General features: G+C 38.7%; 2 protein-coding genes across 4 annotated transcripts in view; one reads left to right on the forward strand and one right to left on the reverse strand.

Moving 5' to 3' along the window:
- LOC146453755 (uncharacterized) overlaps positions 1-5,163 on the reverse strand; it is a 9,594-nt gene extending 4,431 nt beyond the window's left edge. The window contains exon 1 of the mRNA XM_085096378.1: positions 4,852-5,163. Coding sequence (XP_084952504.1) covers positions 4,852-5,086 — 235 coding nt within the window. The 5' untranslated portion in view covers positions 5,087-5,163. The remainder of the gene's footprint in view (positions 1-4,851) is intronic.
- LOC146453754 (uncharacterized) overlaps positions 1-25,000 on the forward strand; it is a 92,685-nt gene that overhangs the window by 44,563 nt on the left and 23,122 nt on the right. For 2 of the 3 annotated variants that reach the window (XR_014859428.1, XM_085096242.1), the window contains exons 1-5: positions 8,127-8,419; positions 8,736-9,005; positions 15,043-15,345; positions 16,354-23,847; positions 24,678-24,926. Coding sequence is in view for 2 of the 3 variants with exons in the window: in XM_085096242.1 (XP_084952368.1) it covers positions 8,326-8,419; positions 8,736-9,005; positions 15,043-15,345; positions 16,354-23,847; positions 24,678-24,926 (8,410 nt within the window). In the remaining variant the exon portion in view is untranslated. Of the gene's footprint in view, positions 1-8,126; positions 8,420-8,735; positions 9,006-15,042; positions 15,346-16,353; positions 23,848-24,677; positions 24,927-25,000 lie in introns of those variants that run through there. The other variant, XM_085096243.1, reaches the window with a different exon arrangement.

Consider the following 25,000-nt stretch of genomic DNA (forward strand, 5'->3'; position numbering starts at 1 on the left):
GGACATTGACATTGAAACTGCAGAAGGGGCCATTTGAGAGATGCGTATTTTGTTTATTTTTTTTTTCTTTTCTTTTTATCAAGTGGAACTGATTTTAAAATGCCGAATTTCATTTTTTTTTAAAACTTCATGACATTTGTTGTTTTTTTTTTTCTTTTTCTTTACAAAAACATTGTTGCTTAAAAATATTATCTTTTTTTAATCGAAATGAAATGTGAATAGGTTTTTAATAGTTCTTTTTTATATACTTTTAACTTGTAAATAGCAATTTGTGTGGAATATTGTAATAAAGAATTTTCATATTATTTTAAATTATTATTATTATTATTATTATTATTATTATTATTATTATTAGACTGACTGCAGAATGACCACGTGACCATGTTCATCCTACATTTGGCTCTCGCTGTTTTCAGTTTCGCATTAAAATTAAGTATTTTTGAATATCATTACCTAACGAGTTGTTGTAATATTTAGGACCTTGGAGGCTAGATGAAAATTGTTATGCAAAAGAGTCATCTCAGCATTTCTAATGTTTTTCACTTTTTTATAAGAGTCTTTTTATCAGAACGTTGAGGCTGAGATTAACTAAAATTTAAGAACATACAAAGAACATTACCCAGACTGAGAGCCTCTCAGCCTGGATAATGTTCTTAGTACCAAATGTTTTTAAAATGAACAGTATAATTACGGATAAAATAGCACATGTAAACGTCAGGCTATAAAAAACCACGTGACGGCACATATTGCTCTTTGATAGACATTGATTTATTGAAATACTTTAACAGGTAACTTAAGAACATCTTAAGAACTTTTCAGGCTTAAATTCCCCGAAAAAATAAGAACTTCCAGCCTCAGCCGCAAAATTAGACGTTCTTATAAAAAAGAAAATAATAAACATACCGTATATAGTGTAGCTATAGATTTGCCTATTAGAAGAAAATAAACTACTTAACTTAGTAGGAAAGTAAGATAGAGTTTTCTATGAGTACATCTTAAAAAATAATTGCAATGCACAAGAAAGTATAACCAAAGGACACCTAGTATAGTAATGCATCTTTCCCGTTTAATAGGCCATTTTACAGTTGTGTGTTTAGTGACCTGGCCTTGGATTGGAAGCGAGGCTGGGGGTGACCTTGTTTTGATACAGACCTCACTGCTTTTCATATGTAAATGCAAACTAGTTAGCATAAGAACAGCATGATCTACATGTGAATAGTAGCGAGATTTGTATCAAAACAAGGTCACCCCCAGCCTCGCTTCCAATCCAAGGCCAGGTCACTAGGCACACAACTGTAAAATGGCCTACAGTAATAGCCCGCGTATAAGAAGCTGAATTTTTCAATTTAGCCTAAATAGGTTCTTGTATAAATGGTACTTGAAGCAAATTTAGGCTACCAAGGTTCTTAAAATAGGTTCTTATATTTTCATATGAATTTCATCTGAATATACTATATATGTTATCAATATCATCTCATAATTCAGTATAATGGCAAACACATTAGACATACAACATGGTACTTATGAAAGAAAAAAAAAGTTATGTCAAGTTACTTTTAAATAGATGATGATCTTAATTCAGCAGTTTCTACCTATACACTTTCACAGCAACCCCACTGATAAGAACCTAACTTAAAATTTTAGCCCAAATAAGTTCTTATGTGGAGGGGGCTTAAAATGAAAATTTTAGCCTAACAGGTTCTTAAAACCCAGGTTCTTATACACGGGCTATTACTGTATTGTACAGAACGTAGCTCTGAAAGAAAACACCTGCTATTGCATTCGTTCGTGGCTGTCCCAGTTGCATCCTTCACATTCAAACGCAAACTTTTGCTTTAATTTAATTTAATTTGAATTTTACAGAAATCAGATTCATTTTGGCATCTGATTACTGTATTTAGTGCAGTCAGCTTGCTGCGTGTCCGAACAAATGGCGGGGTTTACCGCCGGCCGCGAATCAATGCATTTGCTAGCTTGAAAGGCTCTTATTTAGACAACATCTATGATACAAGACATCAAATGATTTAATGCGCCGTAATATGGCAAATTAAAAAAAATATCATAGCTGGCAGTTTTATTTTTTAAAAACTGATACAACTATCGGGAATTGAAACCATATCATAGTTATTAAAAGACAATGGTTATGAAGCCTGACAATTTTTTTTGTTATATATGTTTTTGTTAGCATGTTTGGCCTTGACAGTACACAGACAACAATAGAGTTTGAAATGTGTTGGAGCAACTGACCAGTAGAAACGTTCGTGTTAAAAAATTCAACTGTAGTGTGAACATTCGAACAAAGGATTGTGCACTGTTGTGGCCCTTTCAACATAAATTGCAGCACCATTGTTTTCATGGCAAAGTTTTATAACTAGTCCCTCAATTAACTATGTACCATATCAATAAATTTCTAACGCATTACCAAAGAAATATACATGTTAAATTTTCGTTAAGATGTTCAAACCCAGTGAATTCATCGATGTGATATAAAACGGTATTTACCTGTGTGCAGCAAAATTCGATTTTCATGTTTTTATGAGTTTTTTTTTTTAATTTTTTTTTTATTTGTGCACAGCTGAGAAACGGAACCAATCAAAATTCCTTCATGAATATTCCGTGCGATTTTCAGGAACGGTTTTGTTTAAAATATTGTTTTCAAGTTCGAGGAAAGGAGAGTCAGAAAATATTAGACTGATATAAAACCCGTGCAATTCTACTTTTGAGACTTGCATGGGATCGTTTGAACTCCAGTATATCTCAAAAAATGATTTAAGGTGGCTTACTACAGTTTTTGTACTGTGCGTTTTTTATATGCGCGCGCGCTGTCCAAAGCACGCGAAAGCATCACGCATGAGCAAAATCACGCGAGTTTGCTGAGGAAATCCCGCGAGCACAAAAACAAAATGGCGGCTCAGAGGTGTGTTTACAGTAGCTAGATTGTGTTTGGGCTTGATAACTAAAAGAACGTGTTGTCTAATGGTTGCCGTTCCTTAACAGCCTTAAAGCCTTTGCAGAGTTGTGATTTTGCGCCAAATGTTTGAACACGGAAGGTAGCATGCACTCACCAGTTGAAGCGCTCGCGCGCTGGAACCCGGGTTTTCCCAGAACAAGCATGCGCAATGGTCTTCTCACCGTAGGTCGCAAGAACTATTTTTTCTCGCTTAATTTCTCGAAATCTAGCCGTACAACCTATGTTCAAATTTTTTTTGCTGTCGACGGAAAACACTTAAACGGAAACGTGAACTTTTTTTTAAAGAAAATCTGTCAGAAATTTTTTTAGGAATTTTCAAATAAGGCAAAATTTCCCAATTTTGTCATTTGCCAAATTTCTCCTTGACAAAATTTCGTGTTCTTCCCTTTCCAAATCCTGAAATTTTGAAGTGGGGTCGTACGGCTAGATTTAGAGCCAGACAACTCTAAAAGGTGTAGTTTCCAGGCCCCCACTTAGACTCATTCTTTTGTATTTAACATTTTTTGAGCATTCCAAATTTAATTTCTGACTCAAAATTATCTCTGTTCTATTTACTGTACTAGAAAAAATGCCCAAGAAAATTCCTGTTGGCGTCTATCTTAAGTTTGATTTTAGGCCTTCTTTCACTCCAGAAAACTGTAGTAAGCCACCAGTGTCACATATAACGGTTCTCTTTACAAATGGACGAATCGGATAAGGCGAACGGCAGAAATAGCCACGTGACCATGTTTACCCTACATTTGCCGCTCGCGGTTGTCAGTTTCTCAGTAAAATTGAGCAGTTTTGAGTTAGCATCAGCGGTTCGAATTGTTTTGCACTATTCTCATATGTGGACTAATATTTTCATGAAAACATAATCGCGAATCTCACGTTTGCTGCTTGCTGTAAACGCGATTCTAAATTTCTGTAAATCTAATGTTTCAATGATAAAGTGAATATCAACTCTTAGTATATACCACACAAGTGAATAGTGCTTTTCGCGCGCGCTGATTGGCTAGCTCGGATGTGATATGCCAAGTACTATTCACCCCCGAGCAGCCGAAGAGAAACAAGATGGATTCCCGTTTCGCCACCGTCACTTAAGAAGAAAACATTTCGAAAAAAGAGACGGCTATTACAAAGAATACAAAAATAGCAACAAAGTTTTGTTTGAAGGCATTACATGGTAAGTTGTTTAATCTTTCAAACCTCATATTCTAAGGCAAAAAATAAAAGTACAATGCATTGTTTACGAAAACTGTCGAACACTAAAATTACAAAGTAAACAATGAAACATCTAATGTTTTGCAGCATGGTTCAGTCAACAACAGGACAAATTTCACACAACAATCGAAGAAAAGACACGTAGCAACTAAACAAGTGCCTCCAGAAGTTTTTTTTTTGTCCGCAAGAAAGCGAGACGGAACTTTCTTCAATAAGAAATAGCTTACCGCGCGGAGCGCGAGATTTTAAAATTTCCCACCATTTGTCGAAATGAAGTAATTTTTGGTCCACTTCTAATTCAGCTTGTGTGGGATATACTAAAACAATTATTCACCTCAGTGTCGGTGAAAGTGATGGATATTTACCGAGCCGCGAAGCATTGAACTTTGTGTGTTGTGGTTTGTTTATGCACAGCTGGGCGTATAAATCAGCGAAATTTTCTCAGTGAATATTCCGTTCGATTTTCAAGAACGGCTGCGTGAAAAATTTCTCTTCATATTATATTTAAAGTAGACAAAATAGAAAATTAAGAAAATTGTCCAAAAAACCTGTGCCGGGTAGCTGGATCTCTAGTTTTCGAAACGTTTTAACGCGGAACAAAAGCATGAAGTGTTATAGTTTCGTTCGAACGCACTACGGATAAATTGTGGCGAATGCATTAAGGAGGGTATATTTACCTGTCTGTAGCAAAACTTGAGGCTGTTCGCACAAGCAGGCAGTAGCTAACCACCAGTTTTTCTCGAGGATAAGACCATTGAACGTTCGGCATAACACAGCCAGCCAATCGCTTAATGCCAAAACAAACAGGAAACCGGATTTCAAACTGCGGCACTCGCGACGAAGGCAAAAGACAGATGTAAATGTGCAGTGGAGAATGAACGCTGTGGCATCAGAGTCGCACTTAACAATCATGATACTGAACAACAGCTAGCATAAGTCTGTTTGGCACCTGAAGTGGATAATTTACCTTAAGTCAGAACAGACTTCTTTTTTCAATATCATACATATTCATGAGAAATATTAGTTACAGAAACAAAAGGATGTTTTGAAGAGAGCTCTTGTTGCTATGGTGCGGTTTTCTTTTGTAATAAATTTCTTGAGGCAGAGTGAACTATGACAAACATCATCAGATTTCAGCGGTTTTCTAATAAACATGGGAAAAAATAGTAGCAATTTATTTACATTTTTTTCATCTAGACTACAGCCAAAGATAATTATTAAATACCAGTTTCTGTGCACCAGAAAAGTGCAAACAAAACTGGACCATTACTTCAACGTTTCCATTTATACATGCAAATATATTCTTTTGCTTTTCAGAGTGACACCAAAACTAGGTGACGTTGCCCCTTAAATGTTCGGGGTGTCGCCACTTGTTCGGGTAGCTTAGACGTGTTAACGTGTGTAACCCAATTTATTATAAAGCTGAACTGGCCTGCCCAGAAAAGGAGCATTCTGATTGGCTCCCTGAGTGAGCCGAATTTTCCTATACAGACCTCTGAGGTGGATCGCTTGCGTTACAACGTACGTTTGAAAGGAGAAAAATGTTTCAATTTTGACAAAAACGAAGCAAAACTTCTTTAAATTTATCTTGTGAGGTAGGAACTGTACAAACCGTCATCTCGGAGTTTTACTACCAGAGCGACGAATTTTATAAAACAAATGTCACGTAGACTTGAAAGCAACAAAGGGAAAGCGTATAAAAACCTCATTGAACTAGCTTGTTCTGTCTGTGTTGAAAAAAAAAATACACACAAAGAAATCGCTAGATTTTCCCAATATAAATCTCACTGTAGTTCAATGACATATATGTAAATTAATTGCATCGTGCCAAATCTAACAGTATACGCACAAATTGTTTTCAATGAAAAGGTACTCATGATTTGTTTTCAAATAAAGTTCAAAGAGATTAGTCACGGTTTTTATCGGTTTTTTTTTTTTTTTTGCTTTGTAAGCCTCTGCACCACCGTGGTCTCCATGCAGTATGTGTAACGTTTCCCATGTGTAGATTAGTTGACATTTATCCTGTGTTACGCTTGGGGCCGCTACGTTTGCAGCGTCGCAAGTAAAACTTTCGGGAAGTCATCAAAATTTACTGATCGTTATTTTCACGTACTTTGGGAACTTAATTAAAAGCATCATCGAGAGAAGCAAAAATGGGCAAATTTAAAGGGGCTGTGTCATCTATTTTTATTAATTATCCCTTCGGAACGTCAAACAATACATTTGAATCACTGGAATTCTTGCTTGCTTTCTTTACTAATTTCCTTTTTTCGCCTATTATAGACAATTTCGCGAGGTACGTACTCATTCCTTGTACCATGTAAACGTTTTTGTGTCATGGAATGAAGCCACTTTTCTGTTTGCGTATAGTGGGTTTGAAGCCCAGTGTAGGGTGCTGAAAATTTTCCGGCCATTTTGGCCTAATTGTCTTACGTCGATTTCTTCTCCCCTTCTCTGGCCCTCTAAGGGCTTGATTACATGGCGAATTTCAATTGGTCCGGTTGGGGTTGAGATTTCGTCGCGATTATATGATCGATTTCAACCGGGGCGCAACTGAAATTACTTGGAGTAAAATAAAATCACAATAAAGCGTTTTTAGTGAAATCACATAAATTTCGTATGCCCAAGTTCACGTTTTAGTCCGGGCTGAAATTTGATCGGATTTACATGAGATGTTTCAGCCCGTTGACCGGGCTGAAAGTTCCATCCCAGTTTTGGATAACCGGGCTGGAACTTTCTCCACGTAATTACAAACTATTTTCCAAGAGGATTTATTAACGAGGCCGGGCTGAAATTTTAGCCCGGACTGAAATTCGCCATGTAACGAGCCCTAAAAAAAAGAAAGAAAGAAAGCCTTCGAAGTTTAGTCCAGTCATTTTTTAGTTCCCAAAAAGATCAAAATTTTGAAAGCTGTCGAGTTGCATAGTCAACTTAGCTTAGCTTACACCTATTTGTAAGGAAAGAATTCAGAATTTCAAGCTTTACAATTCTTCAAGGTAACTTTCTTCCTCGATTCTTTCCCATCGTTTGGATCGGTGAATTCACTGATTTTAAAAATATTGAAATTTAGTAGACGAAATCTGTCCGGTTTAAAAGTCAACTTGCTTACACCCAAGGAAACATCTTTGAAAAGCTCTTAGTTCTCTTTCTAATCATTTAATTGGATCAGTATTTCTCTGGAAAAACTATCCACAAATCATCAACGTACTCCTCAATAGAACAGAAGACCTCCACAATGACGCTAACTTCCCGTTTACCGGAAATTTTGAATAACCCTCTTTTCCCTTTGTATTTCGTTTATTTTCTTTTAAATGTTGGCCACTTTAATTTCAGATGCCTTTTTTTTTAATAAAATCGTTGCCAAATTATGATAAGATAATTAGTGCGGCATTTCTTCCTGCTATTGTTTACTACTGTTTACCTTTATAACCGTGGTATATAGATTTTTTTTTTTATTTCATTATGATTTCAGCTTGGTCAAACATGCATTCACGGATTACTAGACTTCGTTCAAGTTTCAGATTGTTTACTCTTAGCTTCACTGCGCGGATAAACAACGTACATGATGACCACTGATCCAAGTCAGATTCAATGAACAGAAGTCAAAACCTTCCATTCAAATGAATGAATTATTTGAAGACACTAATTGTTGGCGAGGAAACAACCATTCAACTTTTTGTTCCTAATTTTCGTGATTTTTCCCGGGGCAAAACACTTCTTCTTTCCTCGCAAATCGGTATAAATTTCTCATTGTTAAAAATTGAATATCGTGCTTAAAAAAAGTCCGAAGTTTCCTTGCATTAGCTTACCGAGAAGGAATGTTTCCACCTGACAGAGCCAAAATCACTAGGCGTGAACATAACAAAAAAACTACCCTCTGATTGGTTAGTCGCGTTAAACACTTGTCAAGATACAAAAATAACTCGAAAATTACGTCATGTCGTTTTTCCGCGCTTTTGAGCGCGGGAAATTGGGAAACACGAAGGCCTTTGTACGTTTTAACAAATTTTCCTCAAGAATCTTGTTTTTCCCAAGTGATTTGGTCTCTATTATGGTGAAGTGTAGCATTGGAGTTGGTTGACTTGTTATTGGTCTCGCTGGTATAAATTTCGCCCCCAACTGGCGTCAGGAACACACTAGCCAAATAATCTATGGTGGAATTCACAATAATCACACAACATGCCCTCAGCGTTCGACGATGGATTTTAATCTCAGTGATTCTTTTCTCCGTAGCAGTTTCCAACGGTAAATCAATTTAATGAAAAAGTGGCGATGCAGTATTTTGAGAAGGAAAAAAAGGAGTGTCTCCCGTATCTGTAGGAAATTCATCGCAATAGAACTTTTCACTTCCATTGGCAAACATTTGATCCTGTAATGTTGTCCAACTATTCGGATCTGTTGGTGAAATCCCAATGCGTGATTGATTTGCAAATCAAAGCTAAGCAGCAGTTCTTTCAAATGGTGTTTTTTTTCTGACTAATATTTTGCGAAATGGTCTTTGTGCTCGCTCGTAAAAGCGAAGATTTATTTTACCAATAAATTGTTTTTTATTTTTGATCAGGAGGTACTGGACATCAATCAACGCCCTGCACGGGCCAGCAAGCGACCAAAAACAGAAATTCCTTTAATTTCCGCAAATTTGGGAATACATCCAACTTGGAGGACTGCGTTGATTTTTGCTGCAGAGATGACACTTGCGAGCTGGCCATTTTCTCGCGAGGATTTCACTGTTTTGGCGTGTCCTGTTACGAACCGAAGCTCTGTCACAAAATTTTGGATCGCTTGTTGATGAATGATGAAAGGGAATTGCAAAGGAGGACTGGAAATGCAGGTAGGGTGGAATATAAAGCGCGCAAGATTGTTGAACAAAAATTAAAATGTAAGAGGTTTAGGTCGCGTTCGATTGACCGTTTTTTGGATAAGAATAAGCGAAATAACTGTTACATTTCTATTTTTAGATAAATTTGGGAAGACGTTTATCCACAAACTCTTGGTGATACACTATTAGTTAAGAGCCATTTTGTATTCTAGTAATTTCAAAAACTTGTAATGAGGGATTTCTAGTAATCGTTGTATACATTTCTATTCTGGAATAGGGTCAATCGAATGCACCCTAAAATAAGACGGTTATTCTCCCCCAATCTTCCGCTCGATTGTAGAAGAAACTGCTTCAAAACGAAAAATATTTGTCCAATGCATCATGTACCGGAAAAATTTTAAAGAAACATTTTAAGTATTATTACTTAATGTCTGTTCGTGTCTTCATTCGCTTAGTAATTTGTTTAGTGATTTAAATGTGATGGGATAGAGTGAATTCGTATAACCCCTTCCTTATATGCTAATGATGCTAAGAGGAAAATAATCAAGAAACCGCGCACCAAACTCAAACCATGATCAAACCAAACTCAAACTCAAACCATGATCCAGATTATGAACATTTATTCAAAATAACAATCCCCAAATGAGCTATTCTTGTCTTCCCCTGTTTGCACACCAGCGCGAGAGTACGGTCTTCTTGTATTAGTTACATTAGCATTTAAGAAAGGGGTTATACGAATTCGCTCTAATGGGAGTGGTCTTATCGTAAATGTGCCCTTTAAGACACGTTTTCAAAAAAGGATCTCCGAAAGATGGTTTGTTACAAATTCTGTTCAAATTATCCTCGGCTGATACAAACGGACTTTTCTGACTCTTTCTTCGCCTCACGAACTGTACCCCTCGTCTGGATATCTTTTGTGGAGAATACTGTAAACTGCGTTTGTAAGCCCTCCAGGTTATAGGCCCATCTACCTGTAAACCAAAAAAAAAATCCGATTATAAGTCCCCCTCTTGTTTTGCTCGTATCGTTAGTTTTAATTTTGTTCCAAATATTGACGTTTTAAAGCCTAATTAAAAACCAGTAAATGTAAAACGTATTTCGATCAACACTGCTATACCTTGTTTCCGAACGGTTTTTATTCCGGTAATAAACTCCCCCGGATATAAGCTCCTCCGATTATAAGCCCATCTAAAACCCCTTACGAAGTTGTTTAAGCGCAGGGCTTATGCCTAAATGGCAGTTACGGTAGTCTATAGGTTATTGACCAATTACAAGCGTTTGATCTTTGTATACGCGCCAGCAAACTACTCCCGTATGTCTTGTGACTTGTGATGTAGTAGGTGCTTGGTAATCGTAGTGATCGTCTGTGACATGACACTCGGCTATTTTAGCCATCTTACCGAGATTATCGACTGCAGATATGTGTGCAGCCTGCTGGTGTCCGTGTCTTTGCAGACCCCAATCACTACGATCGCTTGGTACTTTTATTACTCGAGTGATTGCATTAATCAGAGGGAAACCAGGAGTTTGGACACGCACGAAATTCTGCTAAGTTTCGCTTTCCAAGCCATGAGTGTAAATACTACGGTCCGACAAACCGTAATAAGCACCTGTTGATCTCTTCTGTAGGAAGAGCTGACATGCATGTCAACCCAGCTACTAGATAAGTTGACATACAGCCATAATATTTTTAAAGAACATAATATAAAGAACGTCACGGCCACAGTTAAGAAATTTCCAACCAAGAAGAAAATGGCTGCTGAAATATTCGCACTTTGTCTCAGTGCCGATCGTGATCATCTTTACGAGGGCCCATCATCATTTACACGAATTTGAAAGCGGGCGTAACAAAACTGTGATGAAAATTACATTAAATTTGTCAGCGTCTTTATTATAAACCTTGTAGAAAAGGTGTACAGCAGTACCGCAGACTGTAAAAGAACAAAAACCTAAGTTAAGGTCTCTATCAAATGGACCAAATCCAGGCTTAACTTAGATTTCGTTTTCCGTAATCAGTCCAAGAGATCTGGAGAAACGATATCGATCAAGTTTGACCAATGCTCTCACCCACGCTCTCCACTGAGCTTCTGTTTCGCTAGTCTGCAAATTGTTTCGCTAGCATTGACAGGATTAAGGATTTTACGCACAATATATTTAGGACGCGGTTTTAATTTCAAAACTGCCAGCTGATCATTTTCTAGGAGTTATCTACTCTGCATCAACGTGGCTATTGGATGAAGTTCAGTTTCCTTAAAAGAAGTTGGGCTTTACAAAATCATGTGGATCCCCTTTAAAGCAGCTTTCCCTCTTCTGTAAAATTTGGAAATTGTTTTTATTATTATTGTATTATCAAGAAGGTATTTCAGAAAAGGTCGACTGGTCTTATTTAAGACAAATAAAGAAAAAATTCTTTGGAAGCTCAATTTAAAAAAGTGACAAACTAGATAGCCAAAGTTGTGAATTTTCAATTACTTATTGCATATCAAAGGCGTCAACCATAATTTTCAATTTCCTGCATGAGACTAGAGTGTTTTAATCGACTAGGAGCTGAGGTTGACAGTAAATCTAATTAGCGTGAACTGCTTTGAAAGTTAGTTCCATGGTGGCCAAACGGGTGGCTCTATAGAAGAGCACTTACGAGAACCATAATATGTGCTAATGTTTACTATAATCAATCAAGCGATTATTGAACCATGCCATAATTTCCATTATAATATGAAATTTCAGGGATCTGGATTTCCCAAGGCTATATTTGCATCATTTTCTTAAAACCAGTTATTAAAACAATGTTTTTATCAAGTTAATACTAAGAAAAACGTACTCGAAAGCCTGGTTTTCAAGGGTAACAAAAGCGTTCGTGCAATTGGGAGTTCCGTGGGATGTGAAAACAGAGGTGAAGGCAAAACATAAGCAAAAACACAAACAAGAAATATTCACTAGGTTTTTTGTGCCTTTTTAGCTATTAACCCTTTTTCAAAGCCCTAAAAGTGATCAGCATCAAATTTCTCCTTGTAATATCAATGCTTAGTCAACCCCTGAGGTCATGAAAATTTAGGATGTGATCACCCAAGGTGAATTTTATAGATATATTAATAACTTTTCTACAGTACTTTTATAAGAAAAGTATGGGGACAAGATAGGAGAATTTGTTATCTGATTCTAGGGGTTAAAATTGACTTGCTGAAAACCGGTGTCTGTTTGTTGTGTTCACTGATTGAATGCTTGATTTGATTTCCCTTGAAAGTGAAACCAACAATGTTCCAGAAGTGGCGTTTCTAAACAAGCAAAATTCGAAAAATCAACAACTTCAAACTCACTCACTGATAAATACCCTTCGGATTTCCTTTTTTTTATTATTTTTTTTAATTAACCGCTCGCCATTCCAGGCCATTTCTTTTTTCCACTCCCATTTGCTTATTCGAAGAGTGCAGGAAAATTCGAGCGTGAACTGCAGAACCACGTAAATTTATTGTCTTGCGAGATTTTTGTTTTTAAAGAAAAGTGCCCACAGGTAATATTTTTTTAATTGCTTTTTTTTTCCCAATTTGAGGGACATGTGTTTCCATCACTTGTTTGTAGCAGTCGAAAAGTTGTGGTATAAATGATAGAGGGTTTATAACTTTTAAAAGAAAAATGTGTTTGGTTTGGTCAATTTGTCTCCAAAATGTCTTGTTGTGCGCGGGAGAATAAAATCGTTAACTCGATATGTAGACAGCGAGTTAATCAGGAGTGTCGTATCTCTAATTATTGGCCAGGCCCCAGTTGTTTAAACGGCGGATAACTTTATCCAGCGGATAAAATGTATTGTTTGGAATCCGCTTATTTTCTACTGGAGACCGATTTATCCACCTGGGGCCCGGTTGTTCGAAAGGCGATTAAGACTAATCCACGATTAAAAAATATTCTATGATATCAGCGCGCTCAATAAAGATGTTTTTGAAAGCTAATTTTAAGCTAATGGTAAAGACAAGTCTACGTTAAAGCTGAGGGGCAAAAATCTTTTGAGAAAATCTTTATTGATTGGAAATTAATTCGAATCAAAGTTCACGCTAACAGAGGATTAGCTTAATCGGGCTTTGAACAACTGGGCCCTAGATAGAGTTATCCGCTCTTTGAACATCCAGGGCCTATTGCTAAAATCAATGCGTACCGTACCCTTGACCGCGGTCAAAAGCAAAAAACTAAGAATGAGAAAGGTCCGCGGAAGATGAGTTTTCTACCTTGAGAGCTCAACGATGATAAGTTTTTTGGGAGTTTGTGAATTTACTAAATCATTTTCCAATTTACTTCAAAAGTTTCAAGTTTTTTTAAAGTGAACGCCGCTGTGTCTTTTTTTGCTTTTTGAATGTGTGACGTACAGAAAACAAATTTACGTAATGGTTCCTGAAACTTCTTAAGTATATCGTAAAAGGATTTAGTAAGCTCCACAGACTCACAAAAAACTTATTACCTTTGAGCTTTCAACTAAAAACGATATCTTTAAAGGGGAAGTATCACGCCAATTTGCTGTCATTTCAAAACCCAAAAATGTTTGTCTGTCAACAGAAACAAAACATAATTGTCTAGTTTTGTTATAAATTATCACCCCAGTGCAATAAAACTTTCGATTAGTGCCTCTGGCAAGAGACAGAGCAGGTCGTTATGGACTGAAACTTGAAAAATGTTAGGCTAATGTTTTTCAAGTTCTCGCATTTTTGTCCAAAATGCGTTAGAACAGATCATGAGTTGTTCCTTTCAAGAATTGAGTTGATTTCTTTCCTCTCGTTATTCTAGAATTTTTTGGCAGCTGATTAAAGCTCTTATTTCATCATTTTTGACATAAGATATCAAAAACCCCTTGATACTTCCCTTTAATTTCAACGGACTTTTCTTATCTCTTGCGTTTGACCGTGGCTTAACCGTACGTATTTAAAAAGCTCGAAAATAAACCGAAGTTGCGTTAAAACGTTCAGTTGGGCTCATGTTTGCCACAATCGTAAAACTAAAACATCTTTCTGAATCTGCGACGGGGCCCGAACCCTTCTTTGTTTATTTTCTACATTACTTTACTGATACAAGAAAACAAAAAATAATACAAAAGTTGAAGGAACTACGTGTTACAACCATAACAAAGAGATAACTAGAGGTGAAGTATACAAAAAAATAACGCTACTGACAACGGTAGGAGCATACAATTTAAGGATTTACATAACGGACGGAAGCAGTGACTAAGTCAAACAGCTGAGATGGCCTTATAATAAAAGGCTGTCATTTGTTATTAACAGACTACAGTGTCTCCAGATCTGTTTCTTATAGCTGTGTGTCTTTCCATTGTTGCGTTGTCGCGAAACTGTAATTTGAATACAGTTGAACCTCCCCTTGCGACCAACTCTCGTAAGCGACCACCTCTCTTGGGCGACCGCTTTTCCAAAATACCATGATGAAAGTCAAATCACTATAGTTAGAACCTCTCATAAGTGACCACCTCTCGTAGGCGACCGCGACCACTTCTAGAGATGACAGTTCGCAATTTTCTTTTGTTTTTAACCTCCCGTAAGCGACCACTTGTCACACGCGTCCTCATATCTATCGCCTGACGTGTCGGAAGTTGGACAAATTGCCTTTGTAACATTATCACGTGTATTCTTGGGTAGTTCAAGGGACATGAATGTCACAATCGGGCCGATACCGGGTGTCTAGAAATAGACTTGTCCCATTCGACGTATTAGGTAATTTATCACAGGCAAACCATCAACTGGGATACTGAAATTCTTTGGCAATGTAATTTTGGAAAGTTTAAAAACGTTTTTGTGGCTACTAAACCTTTGGAGTCACCTTATGCTAATAAGTTCAAAATTTAGACCCCTTATGGTCTGAACTCTCGTAAGCGACCACCTAGGCTTGACTTTTTGGGTGGTCGCGTACGGGAGCTTTGACTGTGTATCAAAAATTAAGGGCTCTTCTGGTACGTTACAATTGTAAATAAAATATTTTGCCGTCAGCAGCTGGCTTTATCCGGGGGCTTCCAACAACAGGCCTAGGGGTTTGATAAATTGTGATTTTGTTTCAGGAACAAAAGATTTCATCCGACACACTTCACAAGTGGCCAATCCAAGATGCCCGCGTCGATTTGTACCCACTTTCGACGTCATTCTACTGGGTACCAGTGCCCCGCGGGGATTTCATAAGCTGCTAGGACAGTCAACAGATGCCAGCCATTGCAATGTACAGTGCTGTAGGTCACGTGACTGTTTGCTATCGTTCATCAAAGATGATGAGTGTTATGGGGTAACTGGACTCCTGCCAGGCCATAACAATACAAACCAAGAACCAAGAATTGGTTTGCAAGTTGCCATAGTTGATAGAAATAAAGGTTAGGCTGAGTAAATGTCATACAATAAACAAGCTTTGCGTTGATTGTGATGACTTTTTAAGAGATAATTAACCACCAGAAACTCTAAAACGTTTTAAGGCGCATAGCAATGAATGCCTTTTTTTTTTCAAAATTTAAACTTAAATCACTGAAAAATGCGTGGGTGACCCCAATTTTCTTTTTTGATTTCAACAGTCCTTGCTTCTTTTCCCGCATAGTCATAAACCGCGCAAAAATATCATTGAATTTGGAGGCAATGTCTTCAAGAAATCAAGGTCGTGTAGCTTCCCGAGATGCGCAGAACATATGCGCAGTAGCAAAAGGATCCGCCGCCCTTGAAATACCTCATTTCCTCGAAGAGCGCTCCAGGACGATAACTTTTGTGCTTTTGTTTAGGGGAGGCGATTTTCCAAGTAACTCAAGTTTTAACGGTGATTATTTTGAAAATGGTTTTGAAAAGAGGGAGTACCATTGTGCATAGCGAAATAACCTACGGGCACTTTCACTTTTCGTTTAAGTGAGGAAGCCTGACTTGTCATAAGCCTCGTGGTTTCTTTCAGGTTTTCTCGCCATTTATTTTCTTACATCAATTTTCTTCATTTTTTTCCATCTGTAAATGTTGTATATGGCAAAATAAATATTGTATTGTATTTCGTATTTCGCAGTCTGAATTCACCATTTTGAAGGATTGATTATGCGTCAGTTTTTCAAATTTCTTCAAAGTGGCACATGTATGTTTATTTCTTTCTGGGAAAAATGGCTATGGCTGATTTTTTTTTTTTATCTGCCTTGTTCTCACTTCATAGCGTCTTCGTGATGATGTGGGTGAATTCGTGTATCACAAAAAATACTCAGTTTTAATTTCAGCACAACCAAAACGTAGCCCATTCAAGTAACCCAACCTCGTTGACAGGGTCTCTCATCTTCCTGCCAGCCAGGGGGCGGGAAGGTGAGAGACCCCGGGAACGAGGTTGCAAGTAACCTATTCTTTTCTTACCGTAATTACAGAGGTATCCAGAAGCTTGGATGATGAAGACGAAGACCCAGATGAGCTGGGATCTGATGAAACCGATAATGGATCTCCTACTGCAAAGAGGGTTTCCGCCTCTCTAAAATCGCAATCAAAACCTGGAAAACCTCAGCAAGAAAGCGCTCAGTTGAAGGCCAAACTTCAGTCTCATGAGAAGATCCCAGTGTCGCTCGGATCGACAAATTCATCAAGAAAGGGAATCAGCGATAAGAATTTTGCGAAGCAAAAAATCACTTCTAGGCCGACAAAATCCTATGAACATATCACTACCAAGTCACATACAAGGCGTCCGAGTATTGAGGACAGCATTCACTCGAAATTATCAAGGCAAAAGGATATCACTAGACGGGAGAAAACAGTATTACAGACTTCTAAAGGCATTAATTCTCGGGTGAATACTTTGATTGCCAAGAACACAGAATTAAATCGGGAGCCACCAGTTGATAATGCACCAGGACACTCAGACGCTGTACACAAAGTGTCGAAGATGGTGGGATCTGCTGGAACCAAAACCAAAGTCACCGCTATACCAACACAAAAATCCAGAAATGCCACTGGACAAAGGCAATCTCAAACAACCCATACCAAGACAAACTCTAGGTCAGCACACGATGTTACTGCTATCGGAAAATCTAACGGATCCAAATATATACCAACACAAAAAGGCAGGATTGCTGCTCACCTAAGACAGGAATCTCAAACAGCTCATACTGAGGAAACCTCAAAATCGACACACGATGTTATGGCTATCAGAGAATACAAGGGATCCAAAGGATCGAGATATGGTGAAATACACCATAAGGATGATTTTAAAAATCCTGGTTCCGCCTCTTCAAAGAAGTGGTTTTCACCACGTGTTTCAGAATTTAGGTTGGGAGAAGCAAGTTCTCATGACGATGAGAGCTCAACCAGTGAAGATGATGAAGAGTTCAGTGGAGATGACCATTATTTTAGTGGAGAAAGTGATTTAAGTGGAGATGAAAATTCGAGTGGAGCCGTCCGAGAATTGAGTATAAACGATAATAGTTTGAGTGGAGACAACGGAAAGGTAATAAGTCGTAATAAAGAAGTGAGTGACGGAGATGGGGACTGGAGTGGATCCAATCAAGATTTTAGCGGTGGTGAAAGTGATTTTAGTGAAGACGATGACAATTTAAGTGGAAGTGATAGTAATTTGAGTGGAAACTTAAATAGCATACTTAAGATAAGTGACGCTCCTGTACATCTCCACGAGTCTAAAGCCAGAGGCAAAGCAGACGACAAAACTAGGAAGACAGGTCATGCGGATAACAAGAAACTTAAAGACAGGGAGATAAGCACAGAAGAACGAAGGAGACCGCAGAACAAAGCTTCTGTGGAGAAGAACAAAAAGAAGGACGAGGAAACAAAGAAAAGCGATCTTGTTGAAGATCTGGATGACCTGGGATCAGATGACATGGACAGTAAAGCAACATCAAGGGAGCTTGTTAGGTTGCCGCAAACAACTAACATTTCCAAGATAGTCAAACACGGTAAAGAAACTCACAATGAACGTATCAAGTCGAAAGAGCTCACCAAGATAAGAAAGACAATCGATCTTGTTGAAGATCTGGATGACCTGGGATCGGATGACGAGGACAGTAAAGCCACATCAGGGAAGCTTGTGGAATTGCGGAAAAAAGCTAACGTTTCCAAGACATTAAAGCACGGTAAAGACAATCAACATAAACGTCTCAAATTGAAAGAGCTTGGCAAGGCGGGAAAGAAAATAGATCTTGTTGGTGATATTGGCTTGGATGATGATGGCAGTGGAATGGTATCAAGAAATGACGTAGGATTGGCTGAGACAAGGAGTAGTTCGCAAGCGATGAACCATGGTAAAAGCAAAGAAAATGGACGGCGTCTGAAATCCAAAGTGAAGAAGACCAATAAAAGTAATCTTGTTGAGGATCCGGATGATCTAGGATCGGATAATGATGACAGTAAAGTATCGTCAAGAACAGTTGCGAGATTGCATGCAAAATCTAGCATCCCAAAGGTAGCAAAACACGACAAAAAGACAGACAATGAAGAATATCTGAAATCCAAAGAGGGAGGGAATACAAAGAAAACCGGTCATGTTGAAGATCCAGATGATCTTGGATCAGATGATAACGACATGGTTAAAAGTAACTTAGAACACAGTGGACTCGCCTCAAGAAAAGGCTCGGGTTTGCCTCAAATAACTAGCCATGCAACATCTCTTATTTCAAAGACAACAAAGAATGCTACGAAGACAGGGAACGAACATATTAATTCTAAAGAAGAAGGAAAGACAAGACAGAAAATCGATCTTCTTAAAGATCTGGATGAACTTGGCGCGGATGACAATGACAGCTTCAGAAGTAAAGACGAACACAGAAAAGCAACATCGAGAAACGTTGTGGGTTCGTCTCAGAGGAACGGCCTTGTTTCAAAAAAGGGAAGCACAGCATCACCAAAATCCAGTAGTAGAAGTGTACAACCAAAGTTGAGGGAAAAGAATACGAAAAAGGCTTCAAATACATTAGCTAAAGAGATTAGAAGACTTAAAGACAGTAACAATAAATTAAACAATATTTCAACTATCAAAGTAAAGCCTCGTCACACGGCAAATACATCGCTTGTCAAAAGCAATGAAAATACCCTGAATGAGAGAAGTCGCAAAGAGAAAGACAGTGCCAAGCCAAATACCGCAAGTCTCAGCTTAAAATCCGGGAAAAACGTACATCGCATTGCAGCCACTGAAGAACGGAAAGCAAAGCATCGAGATGAAACTAAGCAAACAACTTCAAGACCGTTGGCATCCACTACAGGAAAACATGTGAAACAGTTTGGTATCAAAAAGACATCTGAGGAAAGTAGAAAAACAAAGGTAAATGGCACAAGGCTTGCCGATAAGAGCCCAAAGACTCGTCAATCCAATGCCAATCGCATGAAGAAGGGAACTGAACATCGTCACCAACCCGTTGGGAAGAAGAACAACGCAATTGGTACACAGTCTGGAAAAGCAACAAAAGTAGCCCCATCTAGTAACGTACAAGTCAAGCATAGTGTTAAACAAACAGAAAACGAAAAAATGTTGATGCAAGCGTCTGTCAATAAAATTAAACACAATTTGAAAGACCGAATAGCAAGCACAACGTCCACTTCTGACGTTACTGTGGCCAAATCAGTTATGAAAGCAAAAAACACGAAAAACACGTTTAACGAGCGTGAGACATCGAGCACTGTACAAGGAAAGAAGACGCTAAACTCGAAGAAAACACCGTTCAAATTAAAAAGTAACCACAAGTTAGGAAGTCGAATAAGGCCCGGTAAGAAGAAAGGGAAAATAAAGTCCTTGAACACATCGTCCAAACTAGAGGACGTAGATGATCTTATGAAGTATGCGCATCGGAAAGGTTTTGCTAAACATCAGGGAACAGTGAGAAATCATGTTAGGAGTTTTGCTCCCACCAAGAAACGAGCGAAATTTGTTAAAACAGCCACTCTGCAGCAACAGTATAAGAGCAAGCCAAATCGCAAAAAGATAATGCAAGGGCAACCAAAAATGTCTGTTCATACCAGTGCGACTAAAAGATTTATACAAAAAGAGAAGTCTTCACACGAGAAAAGGCCACACTCTCAACATCCACCATCTTCATCGTCAACCAAAAAAGGAACGTTTCCAGCCAAACACTTTCACACAACACCAAGCGTCAGTTTGCATTTTGTTCATTCTAGAACTATGGAACAAGTATCGTCAAAAAAGAACCGTTCCTTCCCATCCCATCCAACCTTTTCACCAAATATCCATGCTAAAAGTGAAGGAAGAAGTGTATCTTTGGGAAATAACAGCGCGTTTAACACGGCGTTTCTTTCAATCAAACAACGCAGTAATGAAAATGTTCTGGATACAAAAGATGGCTTGTTATCGCATTTTCATAAGGTTGCCAACGGCACTGACGGTGTTGAATTTTCAGTAAAGTCTGGCAGAAAACGCCACAAAGGAAAGCACTCAATGAAAGATGATTCAATTGAGGTTGAAGATTTAGGGGACGCTGATTTTGATATAATGATGTCAAACGATATTCCACATAAGGATTTGCCAAAAAAGGCCAAGGGCCATAAACATACAGCGGACATCAAAGAGAAAGAACGTGGAATGAAGATTAAAGACAGAGGAAAGGGCAAGAAAAAGAATAACAAGGAGGAGAAAGGAGAAGATGACGAGGACAGTGAAGAATCAGGAGAGAAGTCTTCTAGGAGTCATTCTCAAAAAGAAGAAGACAAAAGTAAAGAAAGAAAGAATCCCCACCACCGAAAAACTGACCATGGTGATGATAACGACGGTGAAAACCATTCTTCGAAAGAAGAAGATAACAATAGGAAACATAAGAGAACAAGATCGCATCACAGTAAAAATGATAAGTCAAGTAGTGAAGAACAGAATAGTATTGAACGTGGACATCATCATAAGAAACACAAACACAGAGCCATGGAAACTGAAAAGGATGATAGTGGTGATGGTGATGATAACTATAGTGCCAAACGTGTGAAACACAAAAAGAAGCACCATGAAAATGCCAAAACAGAGGTTGACTCAAAGGACGCTGTAAAGACAGAACGTCATCACCATCACCATCAGCATCATCATAAGACACATGTGGAGAGATATGATGATAACAGTTGGGTGGGGAAGATTATTCCTGGAAAAGTGAAAGTTACTTATGAAGAGGACAGTAGCAGAAAGCGACATCGAAAACACAAGATTGAACACGAGAAGAAAGAGGCTCATCGTAAAAGGAAACACAAGTTGAGAGCACGAGAGAATCGGAAAGACGACAATGAAGAAACAGAGGTAAAAAACAGTCACAGTCGGGCTAATCATAAACACTACGTTGAAGGTGATGAATACAAAAAGAGAGAAAAGCATACACGGTACCACAAGGACAGGGAAGAATATGAAAGAAAGGAAAAGGCTAAAAAAGAAGACAACGAGGAGAGACAAGAAGATGCAGAGAAGAGTACTGTTGTGAACTACGAGGCGGTTAAAACTGGTAGGCATAGATTTTTTCATCATGAGGAAGACGACGAGAGCCACCACCATGAGGAACAAGAGAAGCACCGTAAAAAAGAGCACATACACCGACATGATGATAGTGGCGATGATGAGGATAACTCGTCGAAAAAAAGGAAATATGATGGTAGGGATGATGACAATGATGAAAGCCAAAAGAGTGACGATAGTCGCAGGAAAAATGACGATGATGCAGATGACGATAATGATGAAAAAGAGGAACGTCACAGAGATAAAGCCAAAGAGAGTCAAGTTGTTTTGGGTGAAGATTCTGAAAGTGAGGATGAAGATGACAAGAAACATGCGGAACAAAGTGAGAGAAGACATCACGAACACAGACACGGTTATGAAAGAGATGGAGATGAAAGAGAGGATGTGAGAAACCATTCGGAGGATCACAAAAGCCAGTACTCTGGAGATTATCGTAAATCTACTCTTCATAACAAACATCACCATGAAAGGCACTGGGAGTCGAAACCTCAGCATCACGAATCTCATTTTGAGTCTAAAGAACCTGACAGGGATGATAATGATGTTACTGGCGACAGAAGACGAAACTTCAGGAAGTCTTTTATATATCACAAGGAAGAGGACGAAGAGCGAAGATCAAGGCATCACGACAGTGCGAGGCACAGAGAAGAGCAGCGAGGACGTGACGTGAATGCGAATTCTGAATATTCTGAAGATCAGGACAGAGAATTTAACGCTAATGAACACCATCGACACCCAAGCTATCACCATCGTCATTATCGTTATAAACCTCGTGTTACGAACGATCGAAAAGAAGAGAAAGACCGATATGAACCAAATGGCGTTGAGTATTATCATGAGGTGCAACATGATGAGCCAGAACACTTTCCAAGGCATCACAAAATAAATGAAGATAGGGAGAATGAAGAACCGCATCACGATGAGTCAGAATCATTTCAGAGGCATCAAAATATAGAACACAGGCCAACCGAGGAATCAGAAGATAATTATGGACATTTTCAAAGGGAAAAGGAAGCTCATCATGCAGAATACGTGTCTCATGAAAATGATCAGGATGGATGGAAATTTAAGGCATACCATGATCGTCGCCATCCTCAAGGAGATTCGCATCAACGCCAACAAGAAGGTTCGTACGACAATCGCTTTATTGGAGACGATGCTCCTCCTGACCATCCAGATTATTATAATGAACGCCACAATTTTAAACCCAAGCACAGGAAGAAAGGACACTGGAAGGATCGCCACCGCTATCATAAAGAAGAGTATCAATATGAGGATTCTGGCGGATCATTCGACGCATCGTCGTGGAATCCTAGTGAAAACTACAACGAAGATAGCTTTTATGGAGGAGAAGGTAATTACCACAAAAAGAAGCATTGGAAGAAACATTGGAAACACAAACATCGTAAAGATCGGCAGAGCTATGATTACTGGGGCTACGGGGACCGGAATCCGTATTACTACGATTATAGGTACCACAAGTTTCCATCTCGCTATGAACATTACCCACCGCAGCCTAGTCCTCCTTTTGACTGGCATAACAGGTACAAAAGTTATGATCGATGGAAACCCAAGCCAAGCAATTGGTACCCTGCACCTCAGCACTGGGAAAAGAAGGAGTCGTGGCGACATCATCCGAAGTGGCGACAATTCCAAGAGAACAGGCCAACTGGATACCAGTGGAACAACTATTATAACGACAACAGCAACGGTGATGAAAGAGATGCAGGTCAACCCAAACCTACGTCAAACCCTGGAGATCCGTCAAGCTTTTTTCGACCTACCGGCCCAAGATGGCAACAACCCGATGCAACAGGGGGAAGTTTTAGAGAGACTCACTGGCCTCTTGGTCAAAATAGAGGTCCTGATAAACAATACCAAGACTGGAGCCAGAGTATACCTTCTGAGCCATTACGTCAGGATGAAAGTGGGTACAGTCCACAAGAGCATCCTTCATATGGTGCTCTACCTCGGCCACAAGCTCATGTCCCCAGGCCAAACGTTCAAATGCAGCCAACAGGAGTACAGTCAAAATATGTACCTTCCGCCTCTCGACAAATTCCATCTAGAGTTGGTAATCAAACAAGATTTCGCCCCACGGTTCGCCGACAATATCTAGCCACTCCACCCGCCCTAGTTTCAACTCCAACAAATATTAGCAAAATCAAAAATCTTATGAACAAGTTGAACTCACCACCTTCCGCTATCGAAGGCCAACAGCCAAGTAGTGTTCCAAAACCTCAGAATAAACCAAACATTGAAAACGTTATTCCAAAGGTGAATTTGAGCAGCAATAAGGAGAAGCAAGATAGGAATCGCCTGAATGGCTTTTTCAAAGAAGAGAATGCAGGAAAGAAGTCTGACATTTCGCGACCAGCAAACAGCAGCAAAGGACTGCCAGCAAGGAATTCTTCTTCTTCGGGTAAAAATTATTCTGTTGTTCATGTAGAATACGCATATATACTAAACTGAAAAGGTAACGACATCAATCATTTCAAGTATAGGCGCATATATTTTGTAGAATTCTTAGCTGAAAAAATTCGCTACAGTTTAAGGGCACAAGTGCCTCTCTGGGTGTTAACTGAATAGTTTAACTTTTAAGGTAAAAATCGAAGCCTGTTTTTAAATGTAAGAAGGCTGTATTTAAAGGAAACTTCCACTCTTAAACTAGACAGTCGAAAATTGTCGAGAACACCGTGTTATTTCAAATTACGTTGGAAAACATACAGCAATCATATTTTTTGTGTCAGACGTCATAAAATCCAAAATGGCGGCGGGTGGGAAATTTGAAAGCCCAAATAGACGGTAATTACATTCAAATTTTTTGGACACTGAAATGTGCTTTTTTGCTTGCCCAAGCAAAACTGGAATTTAGACATTAAAGAGATTTAGAATCGCGTTTACGGCAAAAGGAAAACGTGAGATGTGTGTTTATGTTTTCTTGAAAAACTTATTAGAATAGATTAGAATAGTGCAAAATATTTCTAACCTTTAACGCTAACATTAAACTGCTCAATTTTACTGAGAAACGTAAAACAGCGAGCGGAAAATATAGGGTAAACATGGTCACATGGTCATTTCTGCCGTTTTACCGTTTGCCGTAAACGTTTTTCCATAATTTCGCAAATGCAAGTGTGTCTGTCCATGTAAAACTAAAACGTAAATCAGTTGGTTGTTCGACACTGCACATAATTTTACGCTGTTTGATGCACCCACGTGGTTAAACTTTGATGACTTCAATCTCTCTTTCAGCAAATACTTCACATCATGCGCCACAAAACCCACACAAGACCACATTGATGCCACAGACCACCCAAGCAACAAATAAAACCGCAGTAGCTCACACCTCCCCGATGCAGAAAACTAGCAACCACACAAGCAAGCCGTCTAAAGCTGCACAGAACATTTCAACAACAGCTGTGCCCACACATAAGAGTACTACTGCAACTACCCCAGCAGTGCCCGACTTTGGAGACGTGTCCCAAACTGATGACTCACCAGGTACAATTGAATAAATTTTATAATAAAATCACAGCTATGTCATGTTCATAGATGAAAACAAAGAAGAACTGCCA

This window comes from Pavona decussata, unplaced genomic scaffold, assembly GCF_977016875.1.
Source record: "Pavona decussata unplaced genomic scaffold, jaPavDecu1.1 SCAFFOLD_324, whole genome shotgun sequence".
NCBI classification, from domain to species: Eukaryota; Metazoa; Cnidaria; class Anthozoa; order Scleractinia; family Agariciidae; genus Pavona; species Pavona decussata.